This window comes from Penicillium hordei, assembly GCF_028827395.1.
Source record: "Penicillium hordei strain IBT 12815 chromosome Unknown utg000004l_segment0_segment0, whole genome shotgun sequence".
NCBI lineage: Eukaryota > Fungi > Ascomycota > Eurotiomycetes > Eurotiales > Aspergillaceae > Penicillium > Penicillium hordei.
The window spans coordinates 2582857-2610255 of NW_026623145.1; the positions used below are offsets into that span (position 1 = coordinate 2582857).

The 27399-nt window shown below is 48.8% G+C and overlaps 7 protein-coding genes across 7 annotated transcripts; 5 read left to right on the top strand and 2 right to left on the bottom strand.

The window, feature by feature from the left end:
- Positions 1-91: 91 nt before the first annotated feature.
- N7537_008198 (putative signal transducer) lies at positions 92-2497 on the top strand (the record flags this gene model as incomplete). Its single annotated transcript, XM_056899253.1, has 2 exons — positions 92-2066; positions 2124-2497. The coding sequence occupies 2 exons, from the start codon at positions 92-94 to the stop codon at positions 2495-2497; spliced, it is 2349 nt and encodes a 782-aa protein (XP_056751329.1).
- A 1824-nt stretch (positions 2498-4321) lies between these two features.
- Positions 4322-5583, top strand: N7537_008199 (uncharacterized protein; the record flags this gene model as incomplete). The annotated part of the gene is made up of 3 exons (XM_056899254.1): positions 4322-4530; positions 4661-4720; positions 4860-5583. 3 exons carry the CDS (start codon positions 4322-4324, stop codon positions 5581-5583), a joined length of 993 nt encoding a protein of 330 aa, XP_056751330.1.
- Positions 5584-6308: 725 nt separating this feature from the next.
- Positions 6309-7174, bottom strand: N7537_008200 (uncharacterized protein; the record flags this gene model as incomplete). Its single annotated transcript, XM_056899255.1, has 2 exons — positions 6309-6335; positions 6506-7174. 2 exons carry the CDS (start codon positions 7172-7174, stop codon positions 6309-6311), a joined length of 696 nt encoding a protein of 231 aa, XP_056751331.1.
- A 4465-nt stretch (positions 7175-11639) lies between these two features.
- Positions 11640-12126, top strand: N7537_008201 (uncharacterized protein; the record flags this gene model as incomplete). The annotated part of the gene is made up of 2 exons (XM_056899256.1): positions 11640-11734; positions 11919-12126. The coding sequence occupies 2 exons, from the start codon at positions 11640-11642 to the stop codon at positions 12124-12126; spliced, it is 303 nt and encodes a 100-aa protein (XP_056751332.1).
- Positions 12127-14463: 2337 nt separating this feature from the next.
- On the bottom strand, positions 14464-16326 carry N7537_008202 (asparagine--tRNA ligase DED81; the record flags this gene model as incomplete). The annotated part of the gene is made up of 2 exons (XM_056899257.1): positions 14464-14647; positions 14720-16326. The coding sequence occupies 2 exons, from the start codon at positions 16324-16326 to the stop codon at positions 14521-14523; spliced, it is 1734 nt and encodes a 577-aa protein (XP_056751333.1). The 3' UTR covers positions 14464-14520.
- Positions 16327-18216: 1890 nt separating this feature from the next.
- N7537_008203 (putative differentiation regulator (Nrd1)) lies at positions 18217-20688 on the top strand (the record flags this gene model as incomplete). Its single annotated transcript, XM_056899258.1, has 1 exon — positions 18217-20688. The coding sequence occupies one exon, from the start codon at positions 18217-18219 to the stop codon at positions 20686-20688; it is 2472 nt and encodes an 823-aa protein (XP_056751334.1).
- A 908-nt stretch (positions 20689-21596) lies between these two features.
- On the top strand, positions 21597-23341 carry N7537_008204 (Iwr1 domain-containing protein; the record flags this gene model as incomplete). Its single annotated transcript, XM_056899259.1, has 3 exons — positions 21597-21663; positions 21801-23087; positions 23190-23341. 3 exons carry the CDS (start codon positions 21597-21599, stop codon positions 23339-23341), a joined length of 1506 nt encoding a protein of 501 aa, XP_056751335.1.
- Between the last annotated feature and the right edge of the window lie 4058 nt (positions 23342-27399).

Consider the following 27399-nt stretch of genomic DNA (forward strand, 5'->3'; position numbering starts at 1 on the left):
ACGATTCAAGCCTAGTTTGTCGCGCGCGTCCCCTTCTCGCGTCCGATGCTTAATCGTCCACTTTTAAGGCATCTGCCACCCCAGTAACACCATGGCCGATATTGTGGAAGAAGACCCATCGTCAGGGCTTCAATCGTCGGAGGAAGAGGATATGCCCGTGGAGTCATTGGTCAAAGGGCGCGCGAAACGAAGTACCGCGGGACTGCACATGTCTGCCCTTCTTGAGGCCGCTGCGGATGATGACTTGGCGCTTCTCTTCGAAGAAGTCGAAGACGATAATGAGTTTGCGGATGTGGTAGACCCCGACGCAGAGGATGAGTTACTTGAATCGTCGGACGAGGATGAAGACCAAGGGCCGAACGCGCAGAACGACTACGAGGGCGAACAGAAACTACAAAAAGACGAGCGCAAGAAGCGCAGAGCCCAGAATGACCTCCGGTTCCAGACCTTGCGCAAACGAGTCAAGATCGATCCGACTGCCCCATCCGCCATGTCCGCCGCTCCTCGTCCGAAGAAAAAGTCGGAGCGCATCTCGTGGATTCCCACTGTGGAGGATGGGCCTACTCGGCAATCATCGCGTCGGCAGACCATGGTCAACAAGGAGCTTACCCATGCTCGCCTCAAGGACAGCCAGGAGAAACGGGTCCGTATAATCGCTACAATGAAGGAGGCAGAGAAGCGGAAGGCCCATTTGAAGCCGAAAGAGATGACCCAAGAAGACCATCTTGCGGAGGCTGCAAGAGTGGAACGGCTGAATAGCAAAAGTTTGAACCGCTGGGAGCTATCGGAAAAAAGAAAGGCGGACGAAAGACGAGCGAGGATCGAAGCACTACAAAATCGCCGTCTTGATGGTCCGGTGATTTCCTACTGGAGTGGTGTGGCTACATGGACGAACGGGCGTCTCACCCGAGTGGGCAAGATCGACATCAAACCAAAGGCAGATAAGGAGGAATCGAGGAAAAAAAAGAAAGAGAAGGAAGATAAGGAAAAGGCTACGGCAGAGGCAAAGGCCTTGGGGTCTGCAACCCTCGTTGGACCCGCCCCTGTCTCTACCACAGGCACATCACAACCGCCACCGGACTTCCATGCAGTTTCTGGTTCAACAAATCCAACAAATCCCGCTCTACCTCCCCCCACCTCCACATTAGACCAAAAGACGCCTGAAAACAAGCCACCCGAGAATGCTGCAGCTCCGACTGCAGAGAATACAGGCACCCCCGTGGTGTCTTCTGGGGCGATCGTTAGCCAACCAGATGCAAACTCTTCCGAGGCGAAGACAATCACGACGCCTCCTACCGAACAGGGGAAGGATAATGCTGCAGAAAGCAAAGCCCCGGAGGTTGACGCAAATACATCAGTACCACATTTTAAGCAAGATCAATCTATCACCACCGAAAGGGTGTTCTCGGAGTCGTCTAAGCAATCGGAGAGAACGATGTTTGCTGTGGAAATTCCAGCGTCTCGTCGTGGATTAGATTCTGCGGGTAATGGCTCTACTCAAAAATCACCTGAACCGTCTCCCACCAAGAACGACGATGCTTTAGATATTGATCAACCTCCAGCGGCTGCCGCGGCTGCAGATTCTACCAAGATTGATCAAAAAATTCCAGGTTCAGCAGACCAGGCAAGCTTGGCCACTCCGCAGGTCGCTAGTGCCCAATCGACTTCCATAGAGACGCCTACATCACATGCTGCTGGGAAAGTTGTACGAGAACCGCCAGTGGACGAGTCTCGGCCAGTTGAATTCGCCACTGCTATCAGCCCTGGGGTTGCACTGGCCCCTAAAGCCTCGCCGGCCACTGCAGCACCTGGTCAAGCCACGGTGCCCGAACATGTCCCAGTCCAGAACCTAAACCAAGCCTCCACATTACAGCCCGAATCACAATCATCAAATGGAAGGGTGAAGGAAACTGCACAACCACCACAACCAGAGATTCCGGAACCCCCTCCAGTAATTGAGAATACGGGACGCTGTCTTACGATCTTGGAAAACTTTGATTATGCGACCGCCAACCATCGCAAATACAGCATGTACTTCAACGCCAAGAAACCTGCCCGTTTGACCAGTACGTATCAGTTCGCTTCATTCTTAGGAACCCGTTCAGGCTAACCTCACATAATAGAAATCTCGTCATCGCTTTGTGTCATCACCTCATTGCCTTCGCGTTACCGCGATCCAGACACTGCTCTTCCTTACGCCAATTCATACGCATATAGCCAAATCCGCCGTCTGCTGTCGGAAGGGTATATCTGGAGCTCGATGCTTGGATGCTTTGTCGGCCCGGCCGAGGCTGCCCGCGGGGTGCCCGAGCGTTTCACAGGCAAGCCAGGTCCAGGCACAATAAAACTACAGACTAATAAGGCTGAGGGCCAGGCCGAGTCTATTACAGGGAAGAGCATAGACAGAATGGCTCTCAACAACGATGTTCCCTCGACGCCTACCCCGGCCGCGACTCGAGCGGCGCCTCCAGAGCCAATGGAGATTGATAAAGCATGAGTGATTATTTGTACGATATTTAGTAGATACCCAGATAGAATCGAGACCTAATAACCCAAACGTCAGCATCACCTCTACTCCACATTAATGGACTTTGTCTAAGACTCTACAGAACCTTTCCTGTCAAAGCTTCACTCCTATGATGTATTCTATGTTACAGATGTCATCGGCCCCACTGTTAAAAAAAATCAATTTCAACTTCGCCCTGTGATATTTTATCCCCCGATCTAGCTTATCCAAGGAACGAATTCGGGACCCGGCGGAAAGCAAACGGGAAAGAGGAAAGACGACCACAAACAAACTCCTAATAAGAAGGTTATCTTCTGATGTAAACAAGTTGAAGAATATCTTCCGGGAATTGTTCTCGAAAGCCCCGGTTTTCCCCATAGACCCGAAACACGGAAGATCGACGATTAGCACTCGAGGCCTAGAATGATGCCCACATCTCTCTGACGAGGCCCCTGTAACACTATATCGTAATAGGTAGACGTGTCCAGGGTGTGTGTCTGTGTGTGTGTGTGTGGCACTTAATATACTATCCCCACAGAGATTCTCGATTATTCGATTTTGGTTGTCGCCGTAGCCGGCAGTTATTCTTTTCCATGTGGGTTTTATCTTTGACTATTACTTTGTACAAAATCTAACAAAAAAAAAAATGCTATATGTAAATAATGGGGTGATGATGTATTTCATACCCACCAGTTCACGCCATCTGGGTCTATAAATGAAATCCTTTAAAGTCGTCGAGGCATTTATGGCGTCATTTAGAATGTAGTTTTTCTTCCATGGTATATGGTATGTACATGTATACAAGTTATTAAATCGTAGATTGTGAGGAATGGTGCCAATCTACCGATCTCGCCAGATCCGATCCCCTCCGGGGATATAGTCCCTGCGCTACTGCGTGCATATACTTGGCACATCTGTGCGTTTAGGTCTAGGATCCAAGAAAACGCAATATACCTAATGAAGTAAAGTAGTGGAGAATTGATAATGACAGATCAGATCCAAAGAAATAGAAACATGCCATATAACAAAAATACCAAAATATACAAGACCGACTAATTATAGTGGACAGCCCTAAAGGTGCTCGTCACAAGTGACTCAGCTGGTCTAGATCGGGGATTGCGTGTCGAGGGGCAAGTACCCTGAGAGTACCTGGTAAGTACCAGAGAAGTACTCTTTTTGCCGCAAATATACCTAAGACGGTCGGGAGTGACTTACCCGGTACTTGGCGTCGAATTGTGTTTCAAAGAGTCTAGACGTGATCGTCTCATCCTACCGCAACAGCACGTTTCTCTTTCTCTTCTTCTCTTCAGGGCTGTTTTTCTCCCATCCCACTTTGTTTTTTTTATTTTTTTTATATATATTTCAATTCATTCCCCTCCTTTTTAATTAATTCCTTCTGTGTCACTCTTCACTTTCTCCAATCTCAAGTGCCAATTTATAGACTTTAGAGACATTTCCCCTTTGGTATGTCACGCCTTATCTCTATATCCACCTTATCTCTCCCCACTCACAGGCTAAAGATAGCCCCGTTGCATCAAATGCTGTCTGTGTCAGATGCTAACACCTTATCAGCATCTACTTTTCTTCACCCCACGTTTCTCAATTATACATACTCCGGTATTTCTTCTATTTTGTCAAGCATTTGTATTCTCAATTGCACCGACTCGGCACATTCCAGTTGGAATCAATACTTTGGCCACAAATCCCTCAGTCTGTGCTCCCCCAGGGGTCCTTGTGCTCCACACTGGCTCCAGTCTCGGCGATAGAGTCTTCTCGATAAGATAGTGAGGCATTTGAAAGCCTTCACCGCCACCCATGACTCAAACAGCCCCCTTTCAACGCCGCTCCCCTTCCTCTCCTCATGCCTCCAAGTCCAAGTCTACTCGTCCAGCTTTACATCGACGGGGGACATCCGGTGCCAACGTCTCAATCTCCAAATTAGGCTCGGGACAAAAGGGAGCGAGCAAACCACCGACGTCTACGGACGATATCGAATTTGACATGGCTAGTTTCTTGAACTTTTGGTATGTGATCGACCCAAAGCTCTTATCTTTGAATCCTGCAGGGATCATTTCCCTCACATGCCTGTTGCCGTCATTTGTGTCTCATACACCGGTCTTTTCTTCAATGAACATAAAGCTGACCCAATTCCAGTGCCATGTGTGAGAACCAAATTACCGTTCCCAACAATACTTTGTTATATTGTAGCGAAAGGTATGTGACAATCCCTGCGGCCTATATTTAGAGCCATTGATATCCTCTCCTTCTCTTTCTCTCTCAATTCTTTGTTTGGGACCTGCATTCATATATATTTTGGTATTCGAATACTTATCATTTCCTTTTACCTATATAGTTGCCGCCGCAAAGACTCCTGCAAACCACTTTCAGCATCACTCCCATCCATGTCCTCAATGTCTTCCAACACTACACCACCCACATCTCCCCCTCTCTCTCCACGCACAATCGTGGCCCCATTGACCCCAACCAGGGTGCCAAGCCACTCCATCCCTACCATGCGGATACTCAGCCACGTGCATGATGCCAAGTCAGATCTCGACCCCACCGAATGGAAGCCCGTATTAACGCGCAACGCCTCATCCCTGGCATCCTCCGACGCATGGAACTATCTCTCCCAGTTCCACCGCGGCACCGGCGAGCCCATGCTCTCCCGACCCACCGTTCAACGCAGCAGCTCCAGCCTTCCCGCCCTGGCCGGAGGTGTGGCCCACAGCCACAGTCACGTGCCCAGTCTGACAAACACCCCGTCCACCGTGGCTTCGTCCTTCAGCAGCACCGCCTCCGACTACCTGGGTAGCATGTACGAGGCTCGCCCGCTGCCCCCGCGCCACAACCCGTATTTCTCCGGTACGAGCGTGACCAAGGGCGTCGAGCTGGTCGTCCCGCACATCGCTTCTGCGCATGAGGATCTCGGCCCCATCGGTGTCTCGGATAGTGGCTCTATTTTCCCGGCCAGCAGTGCTGTGTGGGAAGATAGCTCGTATGAGAAACGATCTGCTCCTATTTGCATGGCGCGGGGTATTGGCGGCCGGCCCGTCGAGACTTGCGTAAAGAACTGAATGGAACAAAAAAAAAATCGACTTGTTTGCTGTCTCGTAAAATCAGATGAGCTTAGTCTTTGCTCTTTTTTTCCTCCTTTGCTTCTTTTTCGGTTGATTTCTCGTGCCCCCGTGCCTGTTCTTTTCTTCTTTTGAATTCTGGGTCCGAGCGAAGTGTGACTCTTCAGCGTCGAAAATGATATGATCTGATGGATTTTTGCTCTTTATTTATTCCCTACTATCTATCCGAGCGAATATAGACTTTCTTAATGCGGATATCTCTGGTATCTAGATCAAATGAACCCTTCGGAATTATTTTCATCTATCTCCCTCCCCATCGAGATTCAGTAAATTAAGCAATGTTAGTCTGGTTCTTTAATTCAAGCTTATTTGTTTGTGGGTACATCTATCACCAGATCTGAGGTGCTTATCTGCTGTGCAGATGTACCGCATGCACGTAATATACCATGTAATTGAGTTCAGGCTGATAGATCGGAGGCTGGAAATTAGGGCTAGTCAATCCCAGCGCCGGTGAAGCTTTCTACCTTAGTCTACACACTCCTATCCTAATTCATCCAATGAATGGTCACATTATAACAAAACGAAATAAATATCTTCCGAGAAAGGCGGGAAGAATCTCATAAAGAAGCATAAGAATCGAAACAATGGAGGAACATCCTAAATCCTTCGAGATCCATCTCGCCCATCATCTCTGTCATGAAAAAGATACCAAATAAACCGATCTCTCACAATCCAATATCCAGGTATAAACTCTAGAAATCAGAAGTAAAGCAGCACACATAGCACCCTTTAGCCGGCTTATAGACAGCCGAAGACTAGGAATTAAAGTATTAGTAAACCAAGATATACATCTGTACCTCTATACCTGTGTCTCATACGCAGGAAGAGGAAAGAAGGAAAGAAAGAAAGAAAAAAAACTCACATAAGGCTTCGCACACTGCGCCTCACTCTCATCCTCAAAACACCTCCCCATACAGAAAGTATTCCCCTCATCCTTTCCATGCTTCGAGTTCGTGAACAGCGGAGGTTGCGCAACCTGCGAATCAGGTTTCAACGGGTTGGTCGGTGCAATACCACCCGAAGCTCCGGCTGACACGTCCTCGTCCTCGTCCTCTGAGTCGAAGAGGGGTTCATAGGACCGAGGCCAGTACTGGGACTGGTCTTTGTTGGATTCCGGTGCTTGGGGGGCAGGAGCAGGAGCCTGGTAAGCCGACTGCGTAGCAAATGGTTGAGAGGCAGCCGGGGTTGGGTAATTGTACTCGTACCCAGGCGCCGAGGCCTGATACGGAGCAACAAATGCCTGAGAAGGGCGCGCCACGAACGTACTGTAGATCAAAGTTGGCGATGATGGTGGGGCTTGGATTGGGGTATGAGGACTCGAGAGGAGGTTTCCATAGCCGTCGTAGACGGCATCGTAATTGCCGGAGTTGCCATTGTGGTCGGGGTTGTGGTTCTGGCCCTGGTTCTGGTTCTGGTTCTGGTCGTTATCCACACCGTTGATGTTTTTGAGGTATTCGAGTTCCTCTGGGCTTGGGCCGTATTGTGCCGAAGCGAGAGAGGCGCTGAGCAGGAGGAGGGTAGAAAGATGCATGTTTAATTGGTCTTTCTGTTTTACTTGTCGCTGCTGTTTGTCGATTGTCGGAGGCGAAGATACAATCAACGCGCGGGATCAAGGTTAGTTATTAGTATTTCACGCGTTCATTGGGAATGGAGGGTTGTTTTAGGTGTCGCGCTGGTGGCATTTTTGGGTGGCAGTGGAATGTGGGGTTTGTATACATTGGCATGCACAGCATAACTCTTAACTATATGACACGGTGTATAAACTAGGTAAGGTGGGGTTATCGAATTGAGTAATTGGTCTATTGGTTTGTCTAGCTAGTAGTTAATTGTTGTTCTTTACTTGATTCCGACCTGGCAAGAGGTATGGGCTTGGCTCATGATGGCTGCATATCAACATTCGAAGTGGATTGATAAAGAGGACAACTGGTCCCTTGATTAGTATCCCTGGGATTTAAGGCACGAGTGTAGATTGACAAAATATATATCGAAGATTGTATGCTGGAAATAAAATCCACATCCGGTAGTCCGTAGAGATGATATGTTAGTAAGGTTATTAGATTCCATGGTACAATGAACCTAACTTAAAATCAATGTCAAATCGTCAGGTCATCTGCCCGGGACCTGTCATGTTTGGGTAAGCGTTTTACTCCAAGCAGCCAATTTTAAATTTCCCAACGTTGTAACGAGCTTGATGCTCTGAGAGGCTGATGTGAGGCTAGAAAGTTAGGTAACTCAGGGCTATGATGAGCCACTGATTCACTCTCGTCCCCCTTCATCCATGTAGGTAGCGTGGGCTCTTGCTGGGTTATGTTCTCTAAAGAATGTATTTCCCCCTGATCGAGCGTCAACCTGAATAACAAATCATCCAAAGAAAACAGAAAACACTATGCAAAGAGACAACATTGTTAAACTACCTAGGTAGACCAACATGACTTCGTCAACGGAGCATTTGGTACCACTTGACGCATGGCCTCATCAATCTTTGGAGGTTCCACTGCACATAAAAACGGGGCCCCCCGTACCAAGGGCAATATCAAAAGTAATATCAAGAGCCTCTATATTCTGCTGTTGTGTTGTTTCCAGCCACCACATTGGTGGTAGTGAGACCCGAACCCTGAAGAAGACCCGGGTCGGCCCGGTCACAGGACATTCTCTCGAGGTTTCACATCCATGAGAACTTCTTAACACGCCCTACCATCTTCGCGTATTGGCGGAGCACGGTCCGGACTCCGAATTCCTCGTTAACCATCAATGTACTTTATAGAACGCAAGTCTGACGCTAACTGCGTTTTCCAATGTTGGCGTTGGTGGAGCCCCCTCCAATAAAACCTCGCCAGGAACTATTTTCCTCGTTATGGGTGGATCCAATTAGACGGGGTGAAGGATAGGGGAAATTGCGGACTTCGTACCTTTCTTATGGTGGCTGCTCGTGTGCTGCCAGGGAGAAATGGCAACTAGAAAATCTTGAGGTGTATTCCCGAGATGAGGTCGTACCCGGAAAGACTGCTGACATCGCTTGGTGACAGGGATCTTTCCAAGATTACTGACAAGTGATGTCGAAGGGGTCCAGCCTTCGGCTTCCAAGTAGGCAGACCTCGCACCTGCTTTCTCACTCAAGTCTCATATCCATCCTACCCATGATACATCACCGTTACCGACAAGAAAGCCTCATGTTGATGAGAAAACGACCACAGGAGGGAACTGCCCCGGTCATGCATCGAGCAGACAAAATGGGGCAACTGCCTACCTTGGAAGGTTACCGACTGTTGTACAATGACTGACTTGGACAGATCGGATGTCACCCACAGGCTACAGCGGACGATGACAGCGCTGCTTGTTCTCAGTGTGCCTAAAAAACATGACGACACCCTCCTTTTTTTTTTTTTTTTTTTTTTTTTTTTTTTTTTTTGCCGTGCACAGAGCCACCGTCGATGCCCATCAAGACCCCAATCGAAAGCCCGACAACACCAAAGCAATCTTCGACTTGGCCTGGACTTGGCCCGGATGAAACAGCCTCGAATCACCGATCAATGCTCTCCTTATTGCGTCTGGCTCAGATGATCACGGCCTTCTTGTACTCCGTGACGATGAGACCTTTTGCTCAAGTTAACATCCGTCCCGAAGACGGTCTTCCAACACGGACCTTTCTGTGGCTTGCAAAATCAACAGACATCATGGCTCTTGACCTGAATCGACATGAAACCACATACACCGGCATCAGGGATGCACAAAGACGACCCACGACAACGTCCGCAAAGAATAGTTTGGTGACGGTACCCATGGCTCCGTACTGCAATACCAGTCACTTACCTTTGTTCCCATCTCGGTACCTGTTCATTCTTACAAAACACCGTCATCAAGCCCACCTGTCCAATAAATACCCCACAAATACCCCACAAATACCCTGGTGACGGAAACTGAGATGGTCCATCGGACACAAGACACGCTATAATACGGCAGTAATGACGTGTTACGCATGGCCAATAACCGAAAGCGTCGGTATAAGGACTGGTGCCACATCATGCTCGCAGAGAGGGACATAGGAGCCCAGGGGTTGGGCTTGGTTGGGTTGGTATATCATACCAAACCCAACTCTAGACTCCGCATCAAATGCTGGTTGCATGTCAAACCCCCCGAGTTGTGGTATTCAATCTAATATCCAGGCACAATAACTGAATATTACTATGAAGTGTTGGCGAATCGGTCCTTCCATCCAGCCACGTCCATGACCCTCATAGCCGGACGGCTATGTCATTATAACCCTTGTCCTGCTTTAAACGGCCAGCAATCGATGTCTAGACAGTCTCACAAGGCATTCAAGGCGTGATGCTCAAGTTTCAAAACCTTCGGAGGACGTGGTACCGGGAACGAAATCTTCGGGATCATGTAATCGATGTCTGGCGAGAAGAGCTCGCCGTGCTCTCCTTATAGGTGCGGTCGAGTGTACGGCAATGGATACAGCGTGGATATGGAGGATTCGATTGTCAAAAAGACAAGAAGGAGAGGGAACAGGTGGCTTAGTATTGTCCCGACGTTGGAGAAAGGGAATGCGGCGCTAACAAAGGGTCTTGAACGGAAAGAGCGAGTCAGCATGCGGTTTCTATGAAAGCTGAGTGCTGTGAAAGCTGAGTACTGTTCAGACAAGACCGAGAGAACTTCACTTCTTCAATATGTTCTCTTGGGGGTGAAAGAAAACAAAATCCAATCCCAGGGATACCCAATAAACCCGTTCGGGTTGCGAGTTGACGAGACAACGTTTCTGCAGATTGTCCACAACCAGTATCCACAGCTTCGGTTCCGAGGTATAGTGAAAGGGTCCACGCGTCACGAGTCATCGAGATGGAGGGTCACATTTCATCTTTGCTAAAGACACTTGCAGTCAGTTTAATCGCAGTTAGTTCGAGTCCACTTGAGAGTCTAGCCGTCCCAATTTGCTACCATTTTCCGGGGTCTATCTGGAATAGTGAAACAAAAATGATACAAAGCATTATCACTGCATCCCTCGACAAACAAACTACCTTGAACAGAAAGCCCAAAGTCGCTACGGATGCAAAAAAAAAAAAAAAAAAAAAAAAAAAAAAAAAAAAAAAAAATCCTTTGCTTCTATGGAATCAAGGATCTATCTGGAGGGAGATATCCGGCAATCCGAATACATGGCCTCCAAATTCGCATCATTTTTCCAGCAATTCACCGACCAGGACCAAGGCACAAAGTTCAAAGTTCAAAGTTCAAAAATCCGGCGAAAAAATAATAATAAATGAGCTTAGGTTGAGCCAAATATGATGCTTGGATATCTCTATGGAGAAAACTACAATTGATTAGCTGGCACTTTTATTCGACCGATTCGTCTTGACAACCGTGAACAACAATGCAATTCTTTGATTTTTGGGAGGATCTTTTCTTTATTCTAACTCCTGAAATTTTCTAGTGATTGTTAAGATACAATCTGGAGAGCCCTAACTTGAAAGTATCCCATTTATATTTCTCGTTTCCAATTCCCATTTGGGGTCCGGCTTAGTACCGAAGGTATCTTCCCCCCGACGACCTTTAGGTACCTTCAACTGCCCTTTAAAAGGTCCCACCTTTCCCTCTTTGACCTTCTCGAGTTCCATTTTCGAATCCCATCTCCTCGACCTTTCTACGAATTCTATGTATAAGACTATATTCCTCCAAGTCGGGTGATACTCGCCTATAAACACGTATGGCCGACCGCTCTGTGCCCCCAACCCCCTCATATCTTGTCAATACTCATACTTCGCCCTCTTAAACCCATTCATCCTTTAAAACCCTCGATTTCTCCCCCAAAATTGCCAGTAGTCCGGTTGCTGACTGTTCAGAAGTTGAGGTAGACACAGGTCGGATACCAAGGGATCCTTTTTGATCAGCTTCGAGCAACGATAGCCCAGACCATCCCCAAAGCCTCTCCCCACAGAGGAACAGAACGAACCCCCCCCCCTTCTGGACAACACAACCCTGACCCAACCCCAAACCCCAAGATGTCACATCGCACCGCAGCAAACTCCAACGGCCAAGGCCAGGGAGACCGCAACGAAGTCCGGCAAACCGAGTCGACAAGCGAGAATGCAGCAAGGTGAGAAGTCATCGTTCCCCGATCCGCCGCGAATTGCAAAAGAGACCTTCCATTCTCTCTCTCTCTCTTTACCTCTCTCGTTGCTCTCCTTTTTCCCCGAACGCATCTTCCCCCGTAAACAAAAACCCCCTTCCGACAACCCTTAAGTGATCGCAAGCTGAGATCTCGTGACCTCCCCGCCCAGCCTGAACAGCGAACACAACAACGACTCAGCTGAGACCCGCCAGCAGGAACTCGACTTGGACTACTACCAGAAGTTCCTGGAAGATTTGGTCGCCGTCATGCGTGACGCTCCTAGCGATTCAGTCGCTCGGCTTGTTTTGCTTATTCGCTCCGGGGCGTCGAACGAGGATATCCACAATGCCATTCGACGCGTCCAGGATGAGAGCTAAACGGAGCTAAGCGGAGCTGGACGTCGCACTCTCCGGTATTCGACCTTGGCAATGAGAACCTGCGCCGTTGTTCGTGGCTTTTGGTGATTTGCCTTGTTGGTTTCTTGGAGCGTGGTCCAGCGAATTGAACCTTGGAAATGGGGGGTTGGGGGGTTGGGGGGTTGGCGTAATAAGCGAACAATCATGAGAGTGCCCTTCTTTCTTTCTTGCCTAGGTCTTGGAAAAGATCTAAGACAAACCAAATCCTGCAAGTCGCGTGGTAGCTCCCCACGCTTTGGTTTTTTGGGGCGGCATCTATGTTCTTTTCTGGGGTAGTTTGCCCTATGGGATTTGAATGTGTGGTGTGTTGTGTTGTGTCATATGTCATATCGCCCTAGTGTTGTCCGGGGGTATACATGAATAGGGTTGTTGAAAAGGAGAAGGAAAAATGACGATGTGCTCGAGTCAAAGAGCAAGAAAAACAAGAAAAAAAAAAGTACTTCTACCCAGTGGCAATGACAGGAGGCGATGCTGAACCAATAGCTGTCATATCGTTGATATGGGAACGTTGATATGCCTCAAGACGTCCAGGATATCAAGCTGCGAGATACATACCATACCCCCGGTATCAGAAGTGAAATACGACGAGTGACAGCAGCTTACCACTAACCCAAACATTCGTGGGACCCGATGCAAACCAATTGACCAGTGCGCGGCAAATCGTCATCCCCGGCAATGCGACGAAAGAACATCGGAGGGGATGAAAAATGATGCGAACGGGGACGTGTCCCGGGGGATGTGGACTGTGCCAAAATTGAGCATTCGTCTCTATGGGGGCGGGAGTTGCGGTTAAAACGAGGGGGAGGTAAGCTGTCGACTTTACGCGCGATGAACCCCCGTCCAAAAAAAAAAAAATCGGAACACAGATCTATTCTCTGCTCCCTTGGATACTGGAAACGGAAATATCCTAGACCTAGGGCTGCTTGGTCGTTTCTCGAAGGGGCTCGAGTAGAATGGGAACCCTGGTGGACTCACGGATTCTATCTCCGTGCGGTTTCGAGCAATGGAAGCACAGGATGTAGTAGATCACCCTTGTGCTACGCGCTTCTTTTTCTGTGGACGGGGATGCTCCTCTTCTCTCTTACGCACTGCTAGAGATGTCTTCAAGGCTTTGGTCTGTCTTGAAAAGGAGGTACCAACCCCATCTCAGAGATCGACTTGGGATTCATCTTTGCTCTGTCCGTCTCTGTTCCTGTAGACGGGGAGAGACCCAGACTCTCTTCGTCTCTCACTCTTCTCTCCGGGGGACAAGAGTGACAAGAGTGACAAGTCCCTGTCCGAACCTTTCCCAACCTTTCCAATGGAAAGTCCGTACTAACCCATCTCCCATTGTTGACTATAGGAGATGATAAGAGATGAACCAGGGACAGGACAGGGTTTCCCGCGACCCGAGACGACTACAGTAGGACACCACGCCGATTCGATCCCCCGTGACCATAACCAGACTCCGTCGAACTCGAGCTCGACTCCGATCTTTTTCTATACATAACTGACAATCCCATCTCCCATCCTTGATCACAGCTATGCCGTAACAATACCCATTACCCGTTCCCTACTGATCACAACCCTGGCATCACCAGCAGGCCAGCATCGCCAGCATTGCCAGACAACTTGATTCCATCGATGGGCCTAGTTGTTATAGCTGGAAGACGAATGCAAAAAGCAAAAGCCAAATCCAAAGGCAAGCCAAAGCCAATCGACAATAAATCCAAATGATGCACCAAATTCAACACCAACACGAAATCCATCTTCCCTTCACCGGTCAGGGGGCGAGGAGAGGCAGAAGACATGACAGTTCGTGTCACGTCGCGTGTGGACAGTCGTGTTGTGAATCTAGTTAAACTGCTGTGCAGACGGGACTCGGTTTGAGGCTGTGTGCGCATGCATGCTTCCGTTTTGGTTGATTTTGGAATCCCAGATGCCAGGGTCTGCTGGGTTTTACCGGCAACGACAATGGCAACGGGTTTGGCATCAGGAGCTGGGATCCTTTGGGCTTGGAAACTATATTCTGGGAGATCCTATAAGTCGAAGACTGCTCATGGGTGGACTATACATATGTCAGAGGGAATAGAAGACCTCGGGACTTGGTGTTTGGGGGCTATAGTGTGTTAGTATAGTGGATATCGGCTTAAAGAATCTTGCAGGGTATGATAGGCTTCAGTGGATATCCGTGTTTTCAAGACGAGCCAAACATACGTAAATCCTGCGTACCTGCGTACGTAACATAGAAAATAGAAACAGAATCGTTTTTCATTGATCTGAAGGAAATCTCATTCTTCGTCCATTGTAGCATGGGTGCTACATTCCCGTACCTATCGTGATCATGCTTACATATAACTTTTGTTTTTGACATATCTAAGGAGTGCAACGGCCAGTGTACCGGGGGTACAGTGAGCAGTCACGGACGGTATAACGGGCGCACAGCCAGGCCAAGAAACGCTCGAGACCGAGACCGTAGCCACCGTGAGGGGAGGTACCATACCTATTGTTCGAATGTTAGTATGGACGAATAAAAGACATTAAAGAAAAACAAATGCGAGAAATCAAAACTTACTTGCGCTGGTCAGTGTACCAGTAGTAGGGCGAGGGGTCCATGCCCTCATGCTTGTAGGCGGCCATCAGCTCATCCCAATTGTCCATTCTCATACTGCCTCCGACAATCTCGCCAACACCGGGCATGAGCACGTCAACACTCTCGGTGACACGGCGATCCTCGGGAGCCTTCTTCATGTAGAAGGCCTTGATATCGGCGGGGAAGTGAGTCAGGAAGATGGGCTGGTTGATGATATCGGTCATACGACGCTCAGCAGCCTCGGCAATATCATCACCGAACTGATGGGGCTGGCCCTCCTCGTTGGGGATTTCGTGCTCGATCAACCACTGGATAGCATCGTCGTACTTCATGCGACGGAAGGGACGAGACGGGGGCTTGAAGTCCGGGTTGAGCTGCTTGATATATCCGGCGATCTCGGGCTCAGCCAGGGTGTAGTCAATCACGCGGCAGATGATATCCTCGAGGTGGTCGAGCAGATCAGTGAAAGTGATGAAGTCCAACTCGGCTTCGATGTGCGTGTACTCCGACAGGTGGCGACGGGTCAGGGACTTCTCGGCACGGAAGGATGGGCACACACAGTACACATCACCGAGGGAGGGGAGACATGTCTCAAGGTACAGCTGCGAGGACTGGGTCAGGTAGGCGTTCTCGCCGTAGTAGTCGAATCCGAACAGAGTGCTGCCGCCCTCAACCTGGGTCTGCACCATGGCGGGAGGGGTCACCTCCAACATGCGGGTCTCCTCGAAGGCCTTGCGGAAAGCACGCAGAGTAGCAGCGCGCACCTTCATGACGGAGGAGGAGGTCTCACCGCGCAAAACCAAGTGGCGGTTGTCGTAGAGAGTCTGCGGGTCGGCGTCCGGCGCCACACGCGTGGTAATAGCCTCCTTGTCGCCAGCCGCCTTGCCGATGATCTCGAAGAAGTCGGCGTGCAGCTCGCGGTCGTTGGGCGCATGCTGCTTGGGGGGCACGGCGCGCATCTCACCGTGGATGGACATGGAGGTTTCGAGGGTGAGGGTCATGATGTCGTAGGTCTTGACCATGTCGCCGGTCAGGACACACTGCAGGTACCCGTAGCCATCGGTGAGAGTGATGAAAACGACATCCTTCTGGGCGCGGGCACGGTGAACTCGGCCCAGAACGCGAACTCGGGTCCCGGCTTCCTCGGACTCGGGGGTGCGCAGCTTGATGGTGGCCGGGTCGGTGACGTCCAGACGAACGCGCACGGGCTTGGGCAGCGAGGTGTTCTCCTTGATCACAACCTTCTTGGCGTCCTCAAGGACCTTCTGGCGCTTGTCGGCCTCGGCCTTCTCGCGGATGGCCAGTTCCTGTTCCTTGGCGGCCTTCTTCTTGCGCTGCTCCCAGAGGTTGTTGGCCTTCTTCATTGCCGATTTGGTAGCGGGCTTCCACTCCAATTTGGCCGCGGGATCGACATCCTCACCGGCGGCGTCGGTCTGGGACTTGCGTGTGAGGTACTGAATGCCTTCGGTGGTTGGGGGGTGTTCCACGTAGGCGTGGACGAGGGTCTTGTAGGGGGCGGTCTCGGTGCCGGTGGCGGGGGACTCGTCTCTACCGACGTCTTCGTCGATGTAGATGTTGGTGGACGCCATGATGGTTGGTCTAGTCCTTGTAGACCGAGGCTTTAATAAGGTTGCGAAAGAGTTCTGTGGGAGAGATAATTAATATAGGGTCTAATTTGTGAGTCATACACCGCAAGGCTAAAAGAATCCAGGTAGGACAGATTAGAATGTGACAAAGAGCAGACCTTACCTGATAACGCAGAGAATGGAACTCTTATCTCTTCCCAATTGCAAGTTGGCCAAGGGAGGAATCGCACATTGAGGTAGAGGGGTAAATTTCCGATAGATGCGGGATTCCCCACGGGTGCCTGAGGCATTAATCGTACTCTATTATCTCGGATATCGTTCGGAGTTTTTTTTTTTTTTTTTTTGAAATGATCTAACACTGACTGATTTATTCACAAATATCTGATATCAAATATGGATTCTAGATTCTAATCTTTTGAATCTATTCATTTATATGGATCTATTCTCATCCACAATATGTATAGTATATATGTGCTTATAGGATATCAAGGGATATACAATTTGAAGATTTGAAGCAGATCAACATTTTAAACTCAGCTACGAGTTGAGTCAGAACCTTAGCTAGGCAGCTTTCCCTTATTTAATCTATGCTAATGACAGAACTGACATGGGATATTGCAGTTCCAAGGTACTCCGTGGTCATTGGATAGATGTATAAAGGAAGTCACGGGACACGGGACATGGACCCTAGTATGTCCCCGGAGAGGCCACGGAGATTAAAGGAAGAGTATTTAAAAGACGTCCTCTAGATATTACTATGTTGTACATACAATTTCTATTAGTCTCACGAACATGTCAGGGGTAGGAGATTGAGTCGTGATCCAGTTCTGCAGGAGCCACGGGAACTCGAAGTTTGGGGAACCCGAGAGTTTATAATTTATAATTTATAATTTATATTCTTATTTTTTTTTATCTATTTTATCTATTCTATCTATTTTATATTGTTTGTGTCTTTTACATCTTTTATATCGGTTATTACATCGCGTGTTTTATTGAATATTCAATATATATACAATATACAATCTAATAGAGGACAACTGCAGATGTCTATAAATCAAATACTAAGACTATGAAGTTAGTCCCGCCCCTTAACCCACTCCTATCTATCCCCCTTTTGTTTTTTTTTTCCCTTTCCATACCTTACCTGGATTCACTTCCTTGCCTTTCATTCCTTTTCTCTACGCTCTTTTTCAACCCTTTTTTTTTATTTCTGTTTCTTCTATTTATTTTCAAGAATTATTTTCTAATTTTGTGATTAAAAAAAAAAAAAAAAGCCTGTCAACTGTAAACTCTTCCCCCAATTTCCCCCCAAGTCTTACCCCCTTTTTTTTTTCCTTCAGGTGTTTTTTTTTTTTTTTTCCCTTTTGGATTTCTTAACCTCTTTAAGCTAATGGTTTTTGTTTGTAGTTGAATCTTGGACTTGGATTCTTCTTCTTCTTCTTCTTCTTCTTCTTCTTCTTCTTCTCTCTCTCAGGAAGCTGGATATACCAGTTCTGCATGGGGGATTGACGGATATAAAAGTGGCATTCTCTTAAGAGAGAGAAAGAAAAGGACAGGTTTGTCTCCTATCCCCATTCCCCAATTTCACCCTGATTGAATGAAACATTCCAATTGACTTTTGGAACTTCATTTAGACACGTCTCCATTTGAAGAGCTTAGTCTTTTTTTTTTTTTTTTGATATTATTCCTTCTTCTCCACCCGACTCCTCCCTATTTTTCCCTCTCGGCCGTGGAGTCATCTCCTGAATGGTGATCTGATAATCCTCCCTTTATTTTATTTTTTATTTTTTTCCCTTTGTCCTCCTCAGAGCCTCTCAGTCTGGTAGTCAGGGCCTCTTATCCCCGACTAAGACTAGGTTCTTGTCTTTGGACAAGCGTTGAATTTATCTCGCCATGCAAGCCTCGGATGTATCGAGCATCCCGAATAACTCGCGTCTAATCCCTCCCGGGTCTAAATACGCGTTGAACGGTGACACTGGCTTTTCCCACGGAGCTTACAATAACAACCACCCCAACCCTATCCAAGGATTCTCGGATCGGAACGCTCGTCGCGCCAATATCCCCGCTATAAACACTGCCGCCGGCCAACACTCCGATATGACATCCGGCTTCGATATGAACTATACCCCCCTTCTCCCCTCCCAGCTGCTAGTAGGCAGTCCTTTCCAACCAGGAACTCCCTCGGCTTTCGCTTCGCCTCAGTTTGCCAATTTTGGTGGCTTCCCGCAGGCCAATGGCAATGGACACGCCCAAAACAACCAGAACCATATGCACAGCCCAACGCAAGGAATGCAGAACCACGGTTTGTATGGAATGATGTCACCTGATGGCATGGGTGCCTCTCAAATGATGGGACCTCAATCGCCAATCAATGGTCTTGGAGGTATGGGCAATGCGGCTCTTGGTAGCCCCCAAGCTTCCGTGGCTCCGGGCATGTTGTCAGGGACCAGCCGTACCGTGTATCTTGGAAACATCCCGGCTGAAACATCTGCTGAGGAGATTTTAAATCACGTGCGTAGCGGTCAAATTGAGTCGGTGCGCTTGCTCCCTGATAAGAACTGTGCCTTTATTTCCTTTTTGGATAGCAGCTCCGCCACTCATTTCCATTCAGATGCCATCTTGAAGAAGTTGGCCATCAAGGGAAATGACATCAAGGTCGGTTGGGGCAAGCCTTCACAGGTCCCCACCTCAGTAGCTCTGGCTGTGCAACAGTCGGGCGCGTCGCGTAATGTTTACCTTGGAAACTTGCCCGAGGAAACGTCCGAGGATGATCTGCGGGAGGATTTGGGCAAATTTGGGCCCATTGATACCGTTAAGATTGTTAAGGAGAAGGCGATTGGATTCGTCCATTTCCTGTCGATCAGTAATGCCATGAAGGCCGTCACCCAGCTTCCCCAGGAGCAGCAATGGCAAGCGCCAAAGCGGGTGTTCTACGGCAAGGACCGTTGTGCGTATGTGTCCAAGACTCAGCAGCAAAATGCTGCACAGTTCCTTGGAATCGCACCCGGATATGCGCACGTGCTGAACACCGCGGATCGCGATCTGATTTCTAATGCGCTTGCGCAGCAGTCTGTTGCCGCGGCCGCCGTGGCAACGACAGCGGGCGGTGTCAACAATCTCGGCAACCGCACCATCTACCTTGGAAATATTCACCCCGAAACTACTATCGAAGAGATCTGCAATGTCGTCCGCGGAGGCTTGCTGCACCATGTTCGATATATCCCCGATAAGCACATTTGCTTCGTTACATTCATCGATCCCACCTCGGCCGCCTCCTTCTACGCCCTGAGCAATCTGCAGGGGCTGATGATCCACAACCGACGCTTGAAGATTGGATGGGGCAAACACTCAGGTCCTCTCCCGCCCGCCATTGCGTTAGCAGTTAGCGGTGGTGCATCACGCAATGTCTACATTGGTAACTTGGACGAGGCCTGGACGGAGGAACGCCTTCGCCAGGACTTCTCGGAGTACGGTGAGATCGAGTTGGTGAACACACTGCGCGAGAAGAGCTGTGCCTTTGTCAACTTTACGAACATCGCCAATGCCATCAAGGCTATTGAGGGAATGCGCAATCGGGAGGACTACCGGCGATTCAAGATCAACTTCGGCAAGGACCGCTGCGGAAACCCACCGCGTCAAGCCGGAAACACCCCGAACGGACAGCAGAACCGCAACGGAACCGGCCTGGAAGGCCAGTCACCACCATCCGTTCTCAACGGATTCCAGCAGAACCTCAGCCAGTCTGGCTCCCAGTCCAGCCCGACTCGCCCTGCCCTTTCCCCAGCATCGGGGTCCACCGGCTCCCAAAATGGACAGCACCGCCACCCGCTACAGAACGTGACCTCTCCCTCTGGAGTTCTGAATGTCGGCTCGGGCAATCCGCTAACCATGTACCTGAATCAGATGTCTGCTCATCAGGCACAGGATCAAGAGAACCACCTCAACGACCCTATGACCCTCTCTAGCTTACAGTCCCAGTCACAGCAGTCGCTGTACAACAGTGTCAGCAACGGCGACATGTCAAATGGACACATGGACCCGCCTATGCACCAGCACAAGTCCACCAACAGCTACTTGAGTGTGACAAATGGATCAGGACACGGTCACCACGCAAGCACCAGCAGCCTTAGCGTGCCCCGTGCTTCGCACTCACGGGCTGTCAGCTTGCCCTCATTCTCCCAGGAGCCCTTCGGACCTGTCTCTGGTCAATCCGGCCACACTCGAGCGGGTGCGGCCCACCAGCCTCAAAGCAGTTTCTCCAGCTTCTCTGCCCTCGGTGGACTGAACCACTCAGGATTTGGCCTAGCCATTCAAAACGAAAACTCTCTGCCCGGCTGGGCTGAGGAGGAGATCGGAGCCAAATAATTATCTGCGCACGCTCCAAAGGATTCAACCTTTGACTCATTGTCCTCGGTGAACCTAATGCCACATTATTCTCTCTTCTTACATATAGTCCCTTTTTGATTGTCATGTCTTTCCTCCCCCCATTTGATTTGATTCGTTTCTTGTATTGGTCTTAATCTCTTTTTTTTTCACGTTGGACTCTTTGCCATTCACTTCCAACTGTTGTCTTTTATTTGCTACTTTTTTTTGGCTTTTCTGGATTTTCCCCTTTCGTCCGGACATATTCCGCTCGCAACGATTTTATATTCCCCTATTAATCCTTTTCACGCCACCTTTCCTTCTTTTACCACATTGTATTGCTAGCTGGCCTTGAGTCTCTTCCTTCTTTCATCTTTGACTTTTTTTTCTATCTCTTTATTTTGATTGGGGGCTGTGAGTACGCCGCATGTTTCATTGGATGATGACCATGGAGAGGGACGAGCGTGGCGGCGATTACCACGTTGCATAGCGACCATTTTCGATTTTGGTCCTATTGGCTTTTATTCCTAGAAGAAGAATGGCCATCTACCCACCACACTTGGAACATTAGTTAGAAATGTAAATGATCGTCTATCTATAATAGAAATCAGCCAGATTTTATACATGGAAATGACGCATCAAGTCACATGTTTTGGTCAATTGTATTTTCCTATTGGATCCATATTACATGTAGATACAGCTAGTCTCTTATTTTTGATTTATTTCCCCTCATTTTGCTCTGATGCAGATATCTGTCGTTGATATCCCCAATATTTAGATCACGTGATTGATAAACCCAGATCGGGTAAAGATCGGACACATCAAATTGGATGCTTCAAACCGCCTCATTCATTCGTCTCTCCTCCACAACCCCAAGCAATCCATCGCAAAATCTGCGCCATCTTTAGGTCATGGCGCTTCCACCAGAGCAAATCAATATCAAGCGTCGGCGCGAGGAAGAGCCGGTCGAGACCCTATGTACGAGAACAATCCCCTTGTTTTCTGCCCCGCAATATATACCCCTTTAAAGAGATACATAATACTATGGAAGTGGTTGTCCCTCGAGATGAAACTTCGACCGACACATTGACAACAGACACTGACTTACTCTGCAGTCATTCAATCCGCTCTCCACCAAACCAAGCGGCGCTTCACTGACTTCGTCTTCCACAGAGTCACTCTGAACGCGAGCGAGAGCAGGAATGGAGATGCATCCCCAAGTCCACCAACAACTCCAGCTGTGCAGCGGCTCCTGCGGAGCCCACGCTCAGTAAGCAGTCTTCATGTAAATCGGCGCGCGCCAGCATCCTCGATGGGCGTGCCCATGGTGCGGGCCACCTCACCAGGGGCAGAATTCCGCGAAGCGCAGCGCATTGCAAATGCACGCAAAGAAGCGGAAGAAAAGCACCGACGTGCCGTTTATGGGGGCCCTTCTCCTTTCACTGACCTACAGCCCAGCTCTGATGTCTCCCACCAACCCGTGGTGCGTGACAGCAGCCCGACGTCAGTGGAGACATCCTCCAGCCGCGCGCAGGCTCTGCGTCGCTTCCAGATCTCCCGCTCAAATCTCAACTCACTAAGAAGTTCCCCTGGGGGGATTCAGAAGCGACGCACTGGTGGTCCCGCTCCAGGTGTGGCTGTGCTCGTCGAGCAGCTGCAGCGGAATGCGCACTCGCGCAAGGCATCCATGGTCTCAGATCTGGTCACGGAAGCACGGGCTCTCTCGTTAAAGCCTAAGGAACTTGTCCAGGACATCGACGCCAGACCCCCATCACCAGTTAAGCCACGCAAACGGCCTGTCGTTAACCAGGCCGAGAAACGGTGGCGCGAGGAGCGCAAGGGTGCCATCTCAGCTGCGAAGCAGCATCTGTCAGATACCTTGGAAAAATCCGCTCAGACACAGCAGATGAGCTGGGATCAGGAGTCTGAACGTTTGGCCCATGATTTGGAGCAGGTCGCGCTGGAGCTCGAGCACGAGGCTAACCAAGACCATGGCATGGACATCGATGTCCCTGGGAAACCGGCTCCTCCTTCCCCTGCATCTTTACAGCATGCTCTCAGCCCAGCCCCTAAGCCCCCGTTGAAACATCAGCCCCGGCAGCCCAAGGGACCAAGAGTTGCACCTACGCCACCGCAGCCTGCGGAGCAAATTGAACAGGCTGTAGAGGCGGATGACGAAGGCGACTATGTCTACGATGTTTACGTCCGGCGTCCGCTATCGGAAGCTGAGATGCTGAAGAATCCACTCGCTGAATACGAGTCCGACCAGCAGCAAAAGGATATCGCCAAGGCTCAGCCTGGAGTCGGTGTTATTGTCATTACAGCCGAGGACGAGGAGTACTGGGACGATTTTGTCGAAGATGACGAGGAGGAGTGGGATAGTGAGGATGCGGACTCTAATGGTATCTGATGCTTTCCTTCCTTTTGCCCCCCTCCTTTACCCATTTTGCTTGCCCTCTTCATTTCCAACCCCATAGGCATCTGCTAACACCCTTCGACTACAGCTGAAAACCACCCCGGCAACGATTACCCAGATGAAGAAGCGTCGTCTGATGAAGACGAAGACTTTGACTTTGACGACTCAGCGAGCGAGGATGGCGGGGCTGGGTACATGTCTCGTTACCGTGGGCACGTAGACTCGGACGAAGACTACTGATCCCTGAATTGGTTGTTTATGGCTAGCATCAAACTAGTCCGCTATGCGACACTGCCCTTTTCCCACCTCTATCTTTGTTCTTGTTTTAGCAGAGCTCCGTTGGTCGAGCGTTTGCTTTGATTTACCTCGGATATCTCAAGTTCATATTTCCATCAAATAAACCAAGCTTTGTTTGCTACTTTCTTACCTGCTGCGACTACTAAGAGTCAAAACTTGATCAATGAGGAGCACCAGCTGCAGGGATTGGGGGGAAGGTGGCTGGGTCTAATGCTGAAACGCCTAGCTATACATGCCCCCCGTATATTGTCGACTGAAAGAGGAAATTGGTATATAAAGTAGGAGCAAACGAGCGCTGCATAGATGTTTAACGGGGTATGATCCCTAGATTAGCCATGCCGTATACCTACCCTTGCCTCCTAAACCATTAACCTACCATACCCAACACCCATATATTCTCGGTGGAATAAAGAGTTATCCCCGGACCGAACAATATGCCCGAAACAAAGAACCAAGATGAAAGAAAACGCCCTCCCCCACCGCCGATCCTGCATTGAAATTGAAACATGAAACGAAGCCACCACAACCTATACTATATACTATACAAAGTACCGCCTTTCTATCCAGTATCCCCAGCCGCGTAGGGATGCATACGTACAAGATAGGTCTTGGCAACCAGTAGCACCAAAAGCCCCATCCAACAGCGTCAAAAAATTACAACCCTAACTTGAGTCATGTCTCCCCACCACAACCACCCCCATTTACCAATTTCATACCTATCCCCGAACACCATTCTACCCGAATCCCGCCCCCCTCCCACAAAAACCGAAAAAGTATATCCATAAATTCCCATCAATGGGCGTGTCGTCGGAAGAATTCCGTACATGGAAAGTGATCAGGCAATCGAAGTTAAAACCGCACGAAGGGGTGTGTGAGCCAACGTTCAATTCTCCGATCTACCCCGGGCGAACCAACCAAGGGGCACGGGTTATGTTTGGGAGGGGGCGGTGCGGCTTTTCGCTTGTTTAATATTGAGATAGGAAGGAGTTAGTTCTCGTGCCATGTGGATTAGGTTCTTGGTATGATGCAGTCATCCTGAGATGTGATGAGATTTAGGGATGGGCCGGGGGCTGGCGTATTGCGGGGTAGATATGCAGATGAAGTCATTTGGAGGGTGTGCTAGGCGGGTAGAGGTGTTGGAGTTGGAGTTGGTTTGTTGAGAGATGGTTATTGCTTTGATTGCGTTGGTGATGATGATGATGATGATGATGTTGTTAGGTCAGGTGTCCGGATATACATGTCGGTGTGTCGATCTTGTATCTCGTACTTGATAGCTATATAGTTCATTGGCTAGAGAATATATATTTACTGTTATTCGTGTCTCCAGTTGGTTGGTTGAAGACGATTCATGGTGATCCATCTATATCAACCATAGTTATCGTATACATCCATGTAATGTACATCTTGCTACGGAGTACCCCGTACAGACCGGAGTTTGTTATAGCTAAAAGCCGAGATGTTCCTCGCTGTACAAATCAGTCTGGGTGCATACCCCGAAACAGTGCAATCTGCATGCTGCAGGAGGTCTATCCTATAGCGGTCACTAGTGTAGCGCTATAAGATATTGGGTGCAGCAACCTAGTAGCCAACCCAACAAACGGCGAACAACTTCTATTTGACATGAAATAGAATTCAATAAATAGTTGATAGTTGCACTTCCACGTGCGCGTTCCAACGGCGCTTGAGGAATGTATAATAGCCTTCGAGGCAAGGCTGCATATCAGTTTACATGCGGACACTCAACACATTTAAGACAAGGCTACCAAACCCCACTACCTCCTGCAGAAATAGCCCCATGTCTACCGGGAAACGCGGCCTAACACATGCAAAGTGTCGAAGATCATAAAAAAGAAGATAAAATTCGGCACGAAACCGGGCAGATCCCGGTGCATGCCAGATGTCTCGTAATCTTCACGCTTGTGCCTTTTACCCTTAGATAGGAAGATTAAAGAATAACTTCTCCGTGTTCTCCGGTTTCATTAAACCCACATTAATATTATTCATGTTTCGGCTACCCCGAAGTGTTTCCATGGGTGGAAACAAAAACCATAGTATCAGTCTGGTTCCATGGTTCACCTTCACATGCTGAATCTAATGTCTCAATTCTGGTTGGGCGGATATAAAATCTCTGTGAAGAGGTGAGGCTCTGCAAAAGGGAATTCAAAAATTCAAAATAAATACAAAATAAAACAAACCTGTCACGCTAAAGGTAATTTACTAATCCACGAAAAAGAAAAAAAAAAAAAAAAAAGAACCCCCTTGGAAGAATTACTTGTAAGGCAATTACATAGTAAATACTACAAAGTAAAATACAAGTACCGATCATTTTACCTTTTACCCCCCAATCCCTTCATTGATTCACTTGAGATATGTACTCCCTGTACTCCGTCTGCATGTCTCCAAACATGAAAACAACCATGCAACGTTCGGACTCGCAAAAGAATCTATGAGCGAGACCGACGTCACCCCCGAAGAGAATCCGCTTTATTCAAACCTGTACGGCCCCCTGCAATGGTCCAATGGGAACATTAACTATCAAGGGAAGGCTGTTGCCAAACCGAGTCAAGATGTGCGAGTTGTGCGAGGGGAATCTAGAGCATCCGCTATTAGTTAGGCTTGAATGTCCTGCAGCGGTCGGAGGAACATCGGAGAGGAGAATTCGTCCCATTAACTAGGATACCCTTGGTATCTATGTGATGTTGCAGTCTTTGAAGCGACCCTCGAAGACTCATACTACAGTTGTTACTGAATTACCTGAAGATCAATGCCAAGTCTGCTATACGATAGTGCCCGATTATACTTTGGCAGGTGCTAATAATATTCGAAAGGTAAATCGACCTGCCAAGGTGGGTGTATGGAGTAGAATGGATCCTTCGGTACTCTGTACGGAGTACAAAGTATGATGATTATACTTCAAGCTTATTATTACTCATTCTGAATTTGACCCAGAACTCGGAGAAATTCATGAATCACGAAAAGACTAACGACCTGCTAAACTAGGTATAGTTCCTTGATGCAATCACTGTCTGATGCCTCCTTCCAAAACAAATACGACCTCAACCTCAGAAAGCTAAGAATACTACACCCCAAAGACCATTATGCGCCCCTCTCCCCCCCCTCCTTTCGAACCACTCACCACTCACAGACGAAGCCCGGAGCGACACATTCCGAAGACCAATATCCGATACCCGATAGGCTGGCGCATTCAATCCATCAGCTGAAACATTGAAGTGCAGAAATAGCTCACGCCAGAAGGCCCGATCCCGGAGCTAATGACCCGGGTCTCTGGCTTCGGTGTGATGATGGCAGCATTAGTGTTTCGCCTTGTCGTCCATGCTCGGGGGCTGATTGGTGTGGCTGGGGCAAGAAGTACTATGCACGTGCGGGCATTGACTTGATCGGTGTACTCACCGATAGTTATAGAGGACGCCGTGCATTTGACTATTTACTACTTTAGGGATCGTGGGTGGTCCAAAGGGGGTATACAATGTCCGAATGCCAACGCGCGTGCATTCAACCCATGATCGCCGCGGTCGCTCATGATCATAAGTCGTAGAAGGTGATGCTATTGTTGTTAGTAGTCTTGTTCATTCTGACGAATGGGAGATGATTCTAACTGTTGGTTTCTTGGACTTTGTTTTTCCCACTTTTCTTTTTCATTTGAGGCTTTTTTTTATCCTTTACGAAGGATCCTCCATGTCACATCTCCCCATACGCCAACTTTCACACAGACGCACACCCTGGTCACCCCCTTCTTTCCTAACCCACGTCACACCCACTCCAAGCAGTATTCATAACCTTGCAGTGAAAATCTCTTTAATCGTTAAATAATAGGCTGTAGTACATCGTAGATATGGCGACATCCCGTCGTTTCACTGCACATCCTTCGATCGGCTGCTGTGTAACAGATTCCGTGCCAAATCAGGCCGCCAGGACTGATTGGAATCCACTGTGGGAAATTTGATAATCTGCAGGATGTAGAGTGTATTCACAGTAACCAG